Source organism: Chondrus crispus, genomic scaffold (assembly GCF_000350225.1).
Source record: "Chondrus crispus Stackhouse genomic scaffold, scaffold_312, whole genome shotgun sequence".
NCBI lineage: Eukaryota > Rhodophyta > Florideophyceae > Gigartinales > Gigartinaceae > Chondrus > Chondrus crispus.
In genome coordinates, this window is record NW_005179195.1 from 72,718 (window position 1) to 84,305 (window position 11,588).

Below are 11,588 nucleotides of genomic sequence, written 5' to 3' on the forward strand. Positions count from 1 at the left end.
TGTTCATTATTTATATGTTACTTTTTCGCCTTTTTCGCATATATCTATTTTTTGGATTTTTTTTGGATAAATTAAGACGTGCGTACGGGCGAATAAATCCACTTTCATCGTGAGATCACGAACTCTCCGAGCAGCGGGAGCAAAACCCTCATGGCCAACCAACTCATGTCTAATACCCGTCTCCAATTATGAGTGTTCATCGGCACACGGCTTGCCTTCCTTCAGTGTCATCCTCCCGGAGCCCTCCGAACCCAAAGGAATCATGCCGCGCCACAACATGAGCGCCTTCGCTTCTCCTGCTGCCGTTTCCCATTCGTCGTCTTTCTTACAAGCCAGCGCTGTTCCACTATGTCCGTCCATCGCTCTCCGCACAACTAGTGCGGCCCGTCGCACGCCTGCCATCACCATGGCCTTCTCCTCCATTGACGGTGTTCTCACGCCAGCTCCAACCTCCATGCCTTCTGACAAAGCCGACGTGATTTCCGCGGTGTTCAATCAAGTCTTGGGCAACGCCTATCTCATGGAGTCTGAACGCGCCGAGCTCGCTGCACCCGAAGCCACTTTTTGCCAAACCGGAAATGTCCGCGCATTCGTCGCAGCCATCGCTAAATCCCACGCCTACAGTTCGCGCTTCTTTAACCCCGTCTCCCAGTACCGTTTCATAGAGCTTGCATTCAAGCATCTCCTCGCCCGTGCACCTTCCTCAAAGAATGAATATGCCGCTGCGATGAATGTCTATCACTCGAAAGGCTATGACGCATGCATTGACTGGTTTGTCCAATCCGACGAGTACCACGAGAACTTTGGAGATTTCACTGTTCCTTACCAGTACTACAAAGGCTGTTGGCGCACAAATGAAACCTTCAATAGATCCGTGGCCATGCGTCTTACGCCCTCCAGCAGCGACAAGGCTCGCAATTCGATGCTACAATACCCTGTTTGCGCAGGTAGCTCCCCGAACTGGTTAAGCATTGCCAAGGCCCTACCTCCAGGTACCGAAAAGGGGACAGGCTTCACCATTGGTGGTCATTGGACGAGTACGCAGAGGAATACGAGATCCCCTGTAAGAATCGGGACGAAGATTCCTGGAGGTGTCGTTTTCTATTAGCCATAGCAGGGCAGACGTCGCGCCTCTGTCGATACTTTCCACCCATTTTGATACATTAGCCACAAGTTGCCACGACCACCACGTATAATGCATCATTTGGCCACGCTCGAAAAGCAGCCCCGGCCTGTGTGGTTATTACTCTACGTATTGCTATTGCGGCCAGCACCAATGTGATGGTAAAAACCAAAAGAGATTGTTCTTTCCCTAAACTATACCCCCGACGTGCTTCCGTCGTCCTTTTTAGCTTTTGTGCTCGTCCGTTCCGACTGTTCTACTCCTTTTGGTTCCAAAACAACAACGAATATGTCAATTATTTGACTATTGCCACCGCATGCCACTCGTTTAGTAGGAACAAACAACGTAGACGATACGATATCACTGTGTTTTTTTGTCTTCCGGTTTCACGTCTTCTCTCCCTGCATCACTTGAAGATGCTCCAGCCCCTGTCGTAGTCTTTGAAGACGTCGAAGCCCTAGATTCTTCGGCCGGCACTGCGCCCGTCCCATCTACGAAAACCAGATTCAAAGCAAGTCAAGGTTCGTCAATAGAAGCCACAGGGCTGACCCCGAAACTGAAGTCAGGAATGAGAATGTGTTCACAAAAACGTACCTTTCGCTCCGCCCAGATACACAAGAAACCAAAGGCCAATGCAAACAGCATGCAGTAGGGTGATCACCATGACAATGAGGTGGATCGGCTTGAGCTCCATTTCCGAGGTTGTGGCCTCGAGGGAGACATCCTTGGCTGCCTGCGCGATGCCATCGACCACTTGCTCGCTTTCCATATCTTTTACAAACACGCCGTTCCCACGGTGGATAAGGGATCCCTTGCTGCTGACCTGATAAGGCAGCAGTTCTGTTGGCAGGGATAGAAGGATTGCGCCAAAGCGGCAGCACAGTATCAGAAAGTCAGGACTCATTTGTACAGTAAATCCGGATGCTACCAAGCGTACAAACAGGGAACAAAAAAAAAAAAAAAAAAACAATAATTCAGATATGCTCACATTGGTATCCATGTTAAACACAGGTCTGCGAATGATCGCGGCACATTGTGCAACTTCTGCTGTTTAGTGGCAATGCGTTTCATCCTGCAAGAAAACTACAATGCGCTTAGAGCGCGCCCGCCTTCAATTCTTCATCGTCCTCACTCTGTCTGCCCTCACTGTCTATCTTCAATGGCTAGTATTTCAGCGTTTCTTGGTGCGAAATTGCACTGCTACACGACAAGCACATGCACTTCTGCTTCATGTAATCCAAAACCTCGGCATATCTGCCTCGTCGTCCGTTGACACAATTCCGCTATCCCCGAGGCATGCCGTCGTTCGTCGCCTCTCATCCTCCCTCCTATCACACACCAATTGCCTCCCTACGCTCTCCCGCCGTGGGCGTAGATCCCTGGAGTTTTCACTTCACGCAAATACCCACACGGATGGAGTCTTGCTGTATATCTTCTCGATTATTGGAGCGCGTAACCGAATTGCGGTGGAACTTCATTCTAATGATGATGCGAAAATTTGCACAATGTTTGCCGTTCATCAAGGCTGGCGTGTCGTAACCTTGGTTGAAAGCTGGGCGGGATACGATGCAGCTCAGAGGTGGTATGAGCAGAAGGCTACCCATGCGCTCAGTCGATGGTCAGAAGCTGGAGTACAAGTACTAGACGCAGGACGCGTGGTAAGTACCGGGCTACCCGCGACAACTCGCACAGTCGGTATTGGTGGCGTCGTGGACTTGGTGGTACTGTTTGCACATGGCGGGGACGACATTGCAATCATGTCGAGTTTGAATGCCAGCTTGAAGCCCAGGGTGCTTGTGGTCAGATATGAAGATTACTGGGGCTCTCACGTCAAAGCAGTCAGGACCTCTTTGCGCAGGGGTACGCTCAGTGAACGCTTGGAAGGTGCACAAGGTATCGGGCATGACTACTCGGGTGCGAGCGTGACATCCTTGACTGAGGTGGCAGCACGCGTGGGCTATCGTCTAGTCTGGTGTCTTGCAAATGAACCTATCGCAATTCTTGTAGACTGCAAAGCTGGTGCTGGGGACGGGTTGGAGACAGTGGATCCCGCCAGTTGCATCAAAATGAGAAACACCGGTACTAAGTGGAGGAGAGACATGGAAGCCATGTGGGACGAAGCGCAAGAGTATGATTGGGACGAATATTCATGAGGAGATTTTGGTGCATTCACGTGCGAGTGAGATAAGACAAAACACATCTAATACCTTCCTGACTTGTCCATAGCGAGCGCTTTGATATAGAGGTTGAACGGAATGTCACTATCGGGGTGCTTTTCTTCCTCAAAGTTACATTTCTTTTCCTCTGCCTTGCCCTGAAGTGTGTCATACAAAAAACGATCGTCAAAGCCGACTGCAGCTGCGTCATCTGGAGAGCCTGAATAGACGCAGCGAGGGATCTTAGCCCAGTGGATTGCAGAGAAGCACATCGGACATGGGTCACATGACGAATAGAGGACACAGTCGTGAAGGGAGAATCGGCCTAGCTTCGCGCATGCCTTGCGGATGGCCACTACCTCGGCGTGTGCCGTTGGGTCATTGGTTTGCAAGACTTGGTTGTGCCCCCTCGATATGATTTCCCCGTTTCGTGCTACGACAGCTCCGAACGGGCCACCCTCGCCCATTGTGACACCTAAACATGCACCGCAGGAGTGTTTCAAAAATTGGTAAGATCAACTCCTGAAGTAGCCGTCCATTGAAGCACCCCATAAGGTCAGAAGTGACGTCCGGCTGATGCGCAGCGTCTTCATGTCAAAACAGAGCGCAACAGTGAACATACCACGGCACGCCTCGTCAATTGCCACCTTCATGAGGTCTTCAGCACAAGAATCGCTCATGTTGACTGCAACAAATGTCCTTGTTAATATCGCAATAACGGGCGGTGCGATGATATCACCCTTGCCGAAGCAAGCTGTTGACGGTAACGTGGAGCCAAACCCAGTGCAGCGCTGCTTGTGAGATTTCAGGGAATTTCGAGAAAGGGAAGAGTTAATTAAAGTGACAATGGACAGTGTGATGCCCCACAAAGGCCACACCAATTAGTGTGGCCCTAGCTGTCCAGATTGAATAAAAGCTCGCCGTCCCCCCGGCCGGCGGTGCCGGGCCGGAGGGAGGCACGAGACTCTTTCGTCACAGGTCATGGGCCCCCGTTAACCAAACCACTGCGACCTCCAGTCCAACAACCATTCCAACCACAACGAAACCAACAGCAAGAACAATCAGAGCGCAACGACGCGCCTATTACCAAGAACTCACCGAACACACAGCCCATCTCGCACATCAAGCGCAACTCACAGCAAAAGACAACCACACACCAACCGACACAACGCAACCACACCCACCCTACAACACAATGAACACCAACGATCAACTCCCGAACCTCAACCCTACCAACTATCCGTACTGGTATGACGCCCTTCTCGTCCACGCCCGCACCAACAACGCCGCATACCTACTCGAAGCCAACGTTCCACCCACCACCGACCCTGCGATCACAGCTGTACGCAACAAACATGCCGATCAAATCCGCCGCATGATCATCTCCACCCTACCAGCCGCCATCGTTGCCCGTCTACCCCCCACGATCCTCCGCGAATCTCTCTACACGATATGCGAGCGCATCCGCGCGAACATCCACGACACTAACATTGAGAACCACGAAGTCCTCGATGTCGAGGCGCGATCTAACAAATTTCTCCCTGGTTCTGATTTCTCAGCGTACGTAGAAACGCATCTAGACATTCGCCAAAAGATGATCAACGCAAGTTACCCCAACATCACCAAGGAAAGAACAACAGTCAACTACCTGCTTCAAGGTCTCAGTGCGCACCCCAACCTCGCAATGATCGCAGTACTGCTTGCCGGTAACCCCCCGGATACCATTCGACAATTTACCAACCATGTCCGTCAAGTCATGTTGATGCAACACAAGCAGCAGGAAGCCGCCCCACCGATAGCACCGTCACCGCCGCAAGCACCCCCAACCCGTCCAGCGACCCCCGCAACGTCAACCCTACCAGCCTCGCCCACCCTACAACCAACGACCGCAATACCAACCCCAGCTGCCCTTCCGCCGGGCACCCCGCCCGCAATAGCAACCGAGGAACCACCAAAGACCCAAAGGATGGTCAGGCAAATGGTGCATCCATCATGGAAGCATCACGCACGACACTAACCAATGCTATTCCCTCCAATTCCAACGTCGCTCGCCGTACACAGCCAACCTCACCGAACACAGACACGACACACAGCAGGACGACATCAACCAAGACGCCAACTACCTCCACGACCTTCACACGCGCCTAGCGCAACTCGAGCAAGCGCTCACCCAGCAGCAACAAACCGACACGCAGCACCCAGGTAAGATCAATTTCATCCTAGACTCGGGAGCATACCCCACGCATGTCAACAACACCCATTCCGACCTGCGCGCCACCAAAGGCAAACTAACATATACCGCCACGGGACAGAGTTGCCCCATAACACAACATGGTCAGATGACGATCAAGCGGACGCCTAAACCCATCACAACCGAAACTGTCTGCGTCCCCAAGCAGCACCACAACCTACTCTTCGTCAAGGACCTCACTAAACACGGGCATATCACCTTCACACCATCCAAAGCAACGCTCCACGACCCAACACCATTGCCCCCGGCGCTACTAACAGCCCGTTACCAACAAGGTCAATACCGCATCGCCACCTGCAACAAGCCGCCCCCTGGCCACCATAGCCCCATAGGGAATGTGCTAGCAGCCCGAAGCACACCCCACAAAACAAGAGCCACACAACGCAATAAACCCCATTCAACAACACCAACACAGCCACCATCCCAACCCCCCTCATCCCAACCACCCCCTCATCCCAACCACCCCCTCGTCCCAAACACCCAACAACAACCACACCCACCCGATTCACACCACCAATGCACACCGACAACCACCTCCGCAACAGAGCCCCAACACCCCCAACAACCCCACCCAGCAACAAACACAAGCTGATGCACGAATGGCACCTGCGCCTCGGTCACCTCCGTCCCCGCTCCATCGCCGTCATGGCCCGCCAGGGTCTGCTGCCCACACTACCGCGACAGCTCCACCACAACCCACCGAAGATAACATGCACCGGCTGCGTCGACGGCAAGACAACCGCAGCGCCGCACAACCGCGCACAGCACAAAACGCAAATAGGCCACAGCATATCATCGGAGGTTTGCGGTCCTATCACACCGAACTCAATGCAGCGCAACAAGTACTTCATAACGCTCATTGACACGGCCACCCGCTACACATTCATCTCCTTCCTGGCAGCACGTTCCCAAGTCCCACACATCCTGACAACGTCAATTGAAGCACTCGCACGCTTCCTAACCAAGTACCCCACAATCATCACGACCGACAACGCGAAAGAATACACCGCAAAGTACGTTCAGCAGTTCCTCGCGAAGCGCGGCATACAATTCCGCCCGTCAACGCCTTACACACCACAGGAGAACGCGCTAGCCGAGCGCATAAACCGGACCATAATGAACTCGGCCAGAGCTGCTCTAGCACACAGCAAGCTGCCCCCGGCATACTGGGAAGACGCGGTTCGAGATGCCGTATTCAAATACAACATAAGCTACCATCACGCAATACAGAACATCCCATACACACTCTGGCATGGCACTCCGCCTGACATCGACAAACTGCTCATATTCGGCCAGCTCGGCACAGTGCCTATCCTCAAAACACCCAAACAGAAACTGCAACCACGTGCCCAAACGGTCAGGTACATGTACGACATAGACCCCAAACATGTCAAAGTCTACAATCTGGTTACGCGAACATACCAAACAGTCCGCACCATCAACTTTGCGCCCTACGACCGCAATACAGACCCCACATGCACCACTGCCGCAGCGTTCTCAACCAAACCGAAGCGACACAAAATACCAAACACCATCACATCTACCACGACCCCTCCCCCCCCCGGGTTCTCCCTGGTTGTAAATAAAGTTTTTTATCATACGCGATATGCACCGTGATTTTAATACAATTCTCAATAAACTCAATTACAGTAGGGGCAAAAGAAGCCATTGAATTTCTTGAAAAACTCAAAGTATTGCAACCTATCACAGCACTCCGCCTGTCCAGTCCAAATATCCGTCAACAAGTAAACATTTACTTGCCAACAAGTAAACATTTACTTTCCACGGGGTAAAAATTGACCCCCGATCAACAAGTAAACATTTACTTGCCACTGGGTAAACATTGACCAACCGTCTAATTTTCTAGTAAACATTTACTTGCCACTGGGTAAACATTGACCACCCGTCTAATTTTCTAGTAAACATGTTCCCGCTACTGGGCAAATCAATAGAGAATACCATTTCCACTGCTGCATGCGCATGGACACTCTATATTACCTATGTACCGCACTTGATCTTCTGGATGATATAAACTGGACTGTTTTCGGTAGTGAAAAATCGATACAATCTTGGTAAATCATACAAATAGATGAAGTTTTAACAATTCTCATGAGTTCGATCTGTAAAGTCCAGTTCTCTACCATTGGTGAAGCTGTCACGGATTACGCTGCGCTAATGAGATTAAATTACTTAGTAATAAAGCGCAAATGAGAAGGCAACATCCTGCAAACTTTAATATACTTAATGCGACTTCAAGATAGTGAGTGTTTTTCTATGGCAAAGACGCTTGATCGTGGCTACATACCTACTGTGCTCTCTTCATGTGTATTGAAACTCCAAAAGGGACCCAAAACTCATTATGAGTTTCGAACCCCCACAAAAAGGTATTCGAAACTCATTATGAGTTTCGAATACCAAAAAAAGGGGTTCGAAACTCATAATGAGTTTCGAACCCCCAAGAAAAGGTATTCAATATTCAAAATGAGGTTGACACTACATATTCCGTAAACAAGTTAACATTTGCCTGCTGCTCACTTAACATTAACCACCTCAGCAAAGGACAAATGCAAACATCGACCCTGAAAACAGGTGGCTTACTCAATTCATGAGTATAGGACCCATGAAACAGGGCGTTCCATACTCGAAGTGGTAGTTTAGTCAGTCTTTTAACAGGACTATACGCTTTTTCAAAGTCCGTAGGTCGCTGGGTGATCTTCAGAAGAAATATGGGACTCAATAGGATAGCACAGATAGCTTCAACACATAAGTCTCGATACCATTTTACTTTCGTGCCTACTCAGAGATCTCTATCAGAAGCATCAACATCAATACAGTTTACGGCAGAATCATTCTTTTCCAAGCCTTGAGCATTCTTGATATCGTCGCCACTCGTTTTAATTTTCAAGAACAACGTCGAGATAACTTTGCGCAGGAGAAGATCCTGTGTTACTTCCTTCAGGCAACTCAGAATCTCAATTCGGGCATCAAATGCTGATAACGCATTTTCAACTTTCATTGTCAGATCGGTAAGCTTTTCCATCTGTACAGCTGAAGCTTCTTCGACAATTTCGTTCATTGCCTCAGCTACATTCTTCTGAATCATTTTCATTTCCAACAAGTCTCCCTTCATTGTGTTCCGACTTTTATGCTTCGTGTCTGAACGAGATACGGAGGCTTTAATTTTTCTTTCGGAACTGCCTGGGATATTACCAAGAAACTTGGATCTCTTCTGTTTTTTCTGCGGAGATTTCGATCCAGATGGGGCAACCAAAGAGTCAAACCGCTGTCGCTTGCGAAGGATGTTGTACGCGCCAACCCCGCTATCCAATCCAAGCGATTCCTCGACTGAAATGTTGTCGAGATCTTCGAGTCGTTTGGCGGCAATGGCTGGATTAATCTGCACGCCACAGATGTGATGTCCTCTCCTATTTTGGCTCTCAACGATGTTTGTGTCCTGAAATCCAGTGCGGAAATTTTGATCAGCCATATTTGAAAACGCTGTAATTGCCAACGTCTTGAAGGGGTATTTTAGTACCCAATCTGCCCAAGACCTGTCCAGCGATCTGACGTAGTCCAGAGCCTCGTTTGCCTCCATAACGCTTCTGCAGTTGCGCATTTTCATCATCGTTCTATAGAACACATCTCTGATATTCACCGGTAGTCGGGCCGCTCGTCGCCTTGCATCCCTGTCAAAATGAACAGTACAACCAATCATGATGTTTTCCACATGCATACGTGCTGAACCTCCGATTGTCGATTGAAGGGCCAGGGCAATTCCTTCTATTTCGGCGGCATCGAAGTCAGTAGTTATTGACCTGATTTCGATGCACCGGATCCCGCATTGGTCTACATTGAACACGTATGGTACGCGTATTAAGCATAAACTTTGCGGCGCACTCACAGCTCTTCTCCAGTATGTCTGCATGTGATCCAGGAACAGTTTCCATCCCATACAGTACGAATCACGCGTAAGTCGGTTCATCATGAATCTGGCGACGACAATTCCCTTCGTTCCTGATAGGCCGGGATGAGCTTGTGCTACAACATTGTATAAATACCACGAAACTTTAGCCGACAATCGAAATGGCTTGAAACTTTCTTTTGTCGACATGACAACCTTCACCATAGAAACGTCATTTTCCAATGTCTTGAAGGTCGCATCTCCGGCAAAGCTAGATGACGTCGCTCCTTTTGCGATCATTGAATTAGTTGCTAAAAGAACCACCGCTCCTCCTTTTTCCACAGTTCTGGCTTCTCTCACATATTCGTTTCTCTCATCCGCTGCCATTTCAAACAAAGTTCCAATGCTTTCTCTTTCTTTTGCGCCAGATTGCATTGCCGTGCAGATATCGTAAATTCTGTGGTCACTTACAGAAACCCCGGAACCTCTAGCTCCAAAGCTATGCAATAGTTTCTTCTGAACCTCCAATTTGATGTGGGCTGCGGGGGCTCCTCTCGACTTGCGAGCTTCTTCAACAATAAGAGTATCTTTCGCGAAAGAGGATACAGGCGGGGGTGGCGGGGGATGGTTGTGTATTCCTTGAAAGTAGGCAAAACAAATTGTGTTTTGTTCTCGAGGCAGTCCTCGCAATATATCACCTCTTTTGTAGACCGCGGTATGGCACGACACCTGACCGACCGGTTGCATGAGGATTAATTTTACAGGGCAAGCCCCAGTCTCGATAAGAGATGTTCCGTGATCCGGACATTGAGCAGTTCTCTTTCCCTTGCTGAGGAAGAACATACAGTCCTCTTTGCTGCAGTCTGCGACTCTCCCGCTATGTAACATCTCTTGCAATTCAACCAGAGCCTCATCTGTCAACGCATGTAGAGATTGAGATGAGTGCTTCGGCGACGCCCAACCTTCGATGCTAGACCGTTTATCCCCATCTCCCTTTCGAAAACCAGAACAACCAAGGAAATATTCTCCAGTGGATCTGTTTTTCCTTAATTTAGGGACTCCTCGACATTTTTTCACTACCCCTGGAGCTCCTTGTGATGCAGTTGGAGTCCTGATGTATTGACAATACCCACCCGCACTGTTGACTTTTTTTGTACCGACAAAAACAAAGTCCTTGCCAAACGCTTAGCGGTATGCTTCGCAGAAGCGCTACCATCCTTCCTCTCCCTCTGTTCGGAAAGAAGCTGCTCAAACGTTTCACTATTTCCATGGTTTCTCCCGCTAAATGAAGATGGTACCAGCGCACAATGCTTCACTCCGAGGCACTTGTATCTCCGCTTCTGCATGATTTCGCTGCTTTCCAGAAATGGAACGCGCCCATCCCAATTTCCGTTAGCCTTGAAGCGATAAACCAATTGATTTAAAACCTGACTGCTTGTCTGACCGCGGATTACATGCAGAACGCCATCTTCACTTGTTTCAAGCATGGAAATAACGAGAGAATTATGAGATTGCAGGCTCTCTGCCATCATTCTTGAACAAACATGGTACATGACAGACGCAGACTCTCTCATAATCCCAATAACAGAAGTCTTTGGGAGCCACTTGGTCTCCTTCACGTCCATGACCGAAGTAATTTGTGACTTATCATGACATGACGATGTCAGTATAGGAGTTCGAACATCAGAAGGGAAAGAGGAGACTCTCTGGTCTTCACTTTGGGACGTCTGTGGATGAGTTAGATCAATGACTTCCTCTAGCTCATCCACTGTTGCGTAATTGGTACTGCTCATCCTGTTCGATCTGCAAAATGCGACTTTACAAATCAGTGAGACTATACTTTTCTGAAGATAGGGATTGACGTACAAATCTTCTCTGACTCTACACAGTTTTGGTAAACAAAAAACCACACTAAAATGGTCTCAATGAAAAGGCTACACTCGACGAAGAACCACAAAAAAGTAACGTTACAAGCGAGTACAGGAATTGTATATTCTACAGTCAAGAGTTAAGAGTAAGCAAGAGTTATAGCTCGGGCTCGAAAAGGTTAACGGCTTCAAAATGGTCTAGATCAAAGAAAGGCCCACTCTACCCCTCTGCGTGGGTGCGGGGTGCGTGGGGGTATGCCATACCGTTCTCGTTGGGGCATTCAACCCA

General features: G+C 49.3%; 9 protein-coding genes; 6 read left to right on the forward strand and 3 right to left on the reverse strand.

Annotated features, from left to right (window-relative positions):
• Positions 1-38: 38 nt before the first annotated feature.
• CHC_T00005777001 (hypothetical protein) lies at positions 39-264 on the reverse strand. XM_005717307.1 is given in 2 exon segments: positions 39-186; positions 187-264. The coding sequence occupies 1 exon segment, from the start codon at positions 262-264 to the stop codon at positions 187-189; it is 78 nt and encodes a 25-aa protein (XP_005717364.1). The 3' UTR covers positions 39-186.
• A 13-nt stretch (positions 265-277) lies between these two features.
• Positions 278-1,317, forward strand: CHC_T00005778001 (hypothetical protein). XM_005717308.1 is given in 2 exon segments: positions 278-1,108; positions 1,109-1,317. 1 exon segment carries the CDS (start codon positions 278-280, stop codon positions 1,106-1,108), a length of 831 nt encoding a protein of 276 aa, XP_005717365.1. The 3' UTR covers positions 1,109-1,317.
• Positions 1,318-1,483: 166 nt separating this feature from the next.
• On the reverse strand, positions 1,484-2,123 carry CHC_T00005779001 (hypothetical protein). The gene is made up of 2 exons (XM_005717309.1): positions 1,718-2,123; positions 1,484-1,614 (listed from the first exon to the last, which is right to left on the reverse strand). Exons 1-2 carry the CDS (start codon positions 2,121-2,123, stop codon positions 1,484-1,486), a joined length of 537 nt encoding a protein of 178 aa, XP_005717366.1.
• Positions 2,124-2,211: 88 nt separating this feature from the next.
• Positions 2,212-3,276, forward strand: CHC_T00005780001 (hypothetical protein). Its single transcript, XM_005717310.1, has one exon. The coding sequence runs from the start codon at positions 2,212-2,214 to the stop codon at positions 3,274-3,276; it is 1,065 nt and encodes a 354-aa protein (XP_005717367.1).
• A 16-nt stretch (positions 3,277-3,292) lies between these two features.
• On the reverse strand, positions 3,293-4,036 carry CHC_T00005781001 (hypothetical protein). XM_005717311.1 is given in 3 exon segments: positions 3,293-3,490; positions 3,491-3,754; positions 3,902-4,036. The coding sequence occupies 1 exon segment, from the start codon at positions 3,488-3,490 to the stop codon at positions 3,293-3,295; it is 198 nt and encodes a 65-aa protein (XP_005717368.1). The 5' UTR covers positions 3,491-3,754; positions 3,902-4,036.
• A 1,005-nt stretch (positions 4,037-5,041) lies between these two features.
• CHC_T00005782001 (hypothetical protein) lies at positions 5,042-5,296 on the forward strand. The gene has a single exon (XM_005717312.1). The coding sequence runs from the start codon at positions 5,042-5,044 to the stop codon at positions 5,294-5,296; it is 255 nt and encodes an 84-aa protein (XP_005717369.1).
• Positions 5,297-5,299: 3 nt separating this feature from the next.
• Positions 5,300-5,485, forward strand: CHC_T00005783001 (hypothetical protein). The gene has a single exon (XM_005717313.1). It carries the CDS (start codon positions 5,300-5,302, stop codon positions 5,483-5,485), a length of 186 nt encoding a protein of 61 aa, XP_005717370.1.
• A 133-nt stretch (positions 5,486-5,618) lies between these two features.
• Positions 5,619-6,122, forward strand: CHC_T00005784001 (hypothetical protein). The gene has a single exon (XM_005717314.1). It carries the CDS (start codon positions 5,619-5,621, stop codon positions 6,120-6,122), a length of 504 nt encoding a protein of 167 aa, XP_005717371.1.
• Positions 6,123-6,358: 236 nt separating this feature from the next.
• Positions 6,359-7,147, forward strand: CHC_T00005785001 (hypothetical protein). Its single transcript, XM_005717315.1, has one exon. It carries the CDS (start codon positions 6,359-6,361, stop codon positions 7,145-7,147), a length of 789 nt encoding a protein of 262 aa, XP_005717372.1.
• The last annotated feature ends 4,441 nt before the right edge of the window (positions 7,148-11,588 follow it).

What these genes read in the sequence shown, in the direction of transcription:
- CHC_T00005778001 (XM_005717308.1), top strand. Translation starts at nt 278, where the DNA reads ATGAGCGCCTTCGCTTCTCCTGCTGCCGTTTCCCATTCGTCGTCTTTC.
- CHC_T00005781001 (XM_005717311.1), bottom strand. Translation starts at nt 3,490, where the DNA reads ATGACGCAGCTGCAGTCGGCTTTGACGATCGTTTTTTGTATGACACAC.
- CHC_T00005785001 (XM_005717315.1), top strand. Translation starts at nt 6,359, where the DNA reads ATGCAGCGCAACAAGTACTTCATAACGCTCATTGACACGGCCACCCGC.
- CHC_T00005783001 (XM_005717313.1), top strand. Translation starts at nt 5,300, where the DNA reads ATGCTATTCCCTCCAATTCCAACGTCGCTCGCCGTACACAGCCAACCT.
- CHC_T00005779001 (XM_005717309.1), bottom strand. Translation starts at nt 2,123, where the DNA reads ATGGATACCAATGTGAGCATATCTGAATTATTGTTTTTTTTTTTTTTT. An exon ending in GTATCTGGGCGGAGCGAAAG is followed by an intron (nt 1,615 to 1,717) that starts GTACGTTTTTGT and finishes TGGTTTTCGTAG; the next exon opens with ATGGGACGGGCGCAGTGCCG.
- CHC_T00005777001 (XM_005717307.1), bottom strand. Translation starts at nt 264, where the DNA reads ATGATTCCTTTGGGTTCGGAGGGCTCCGGGAGGATGACACTGAAGGAA.
- CHC_T00005782001 (XM_005717312.1), top strand. Translation starts at nt 5,042, where the DNA reads ATGCAACACAAGCAGCAGGAAGCCGCCCCACCGATAGCACCGTCACCG.
- CHC_T00005780001 (XM_005717310.1), top strand. Translation starts at nt 2,212, where the DNA reads ATGCGCTTAGAGCGCGCCCGCCTTCAATTCTTCATCGTCCTCACTCTG.
- CHC_T00005784001 (XM_005717314.1), top strand. Translation starts at nt 5,619, where the DNA reads ATGACGATCAAGCGGACGCCTAAACCCATCACAACCGAAACTGTCTGC.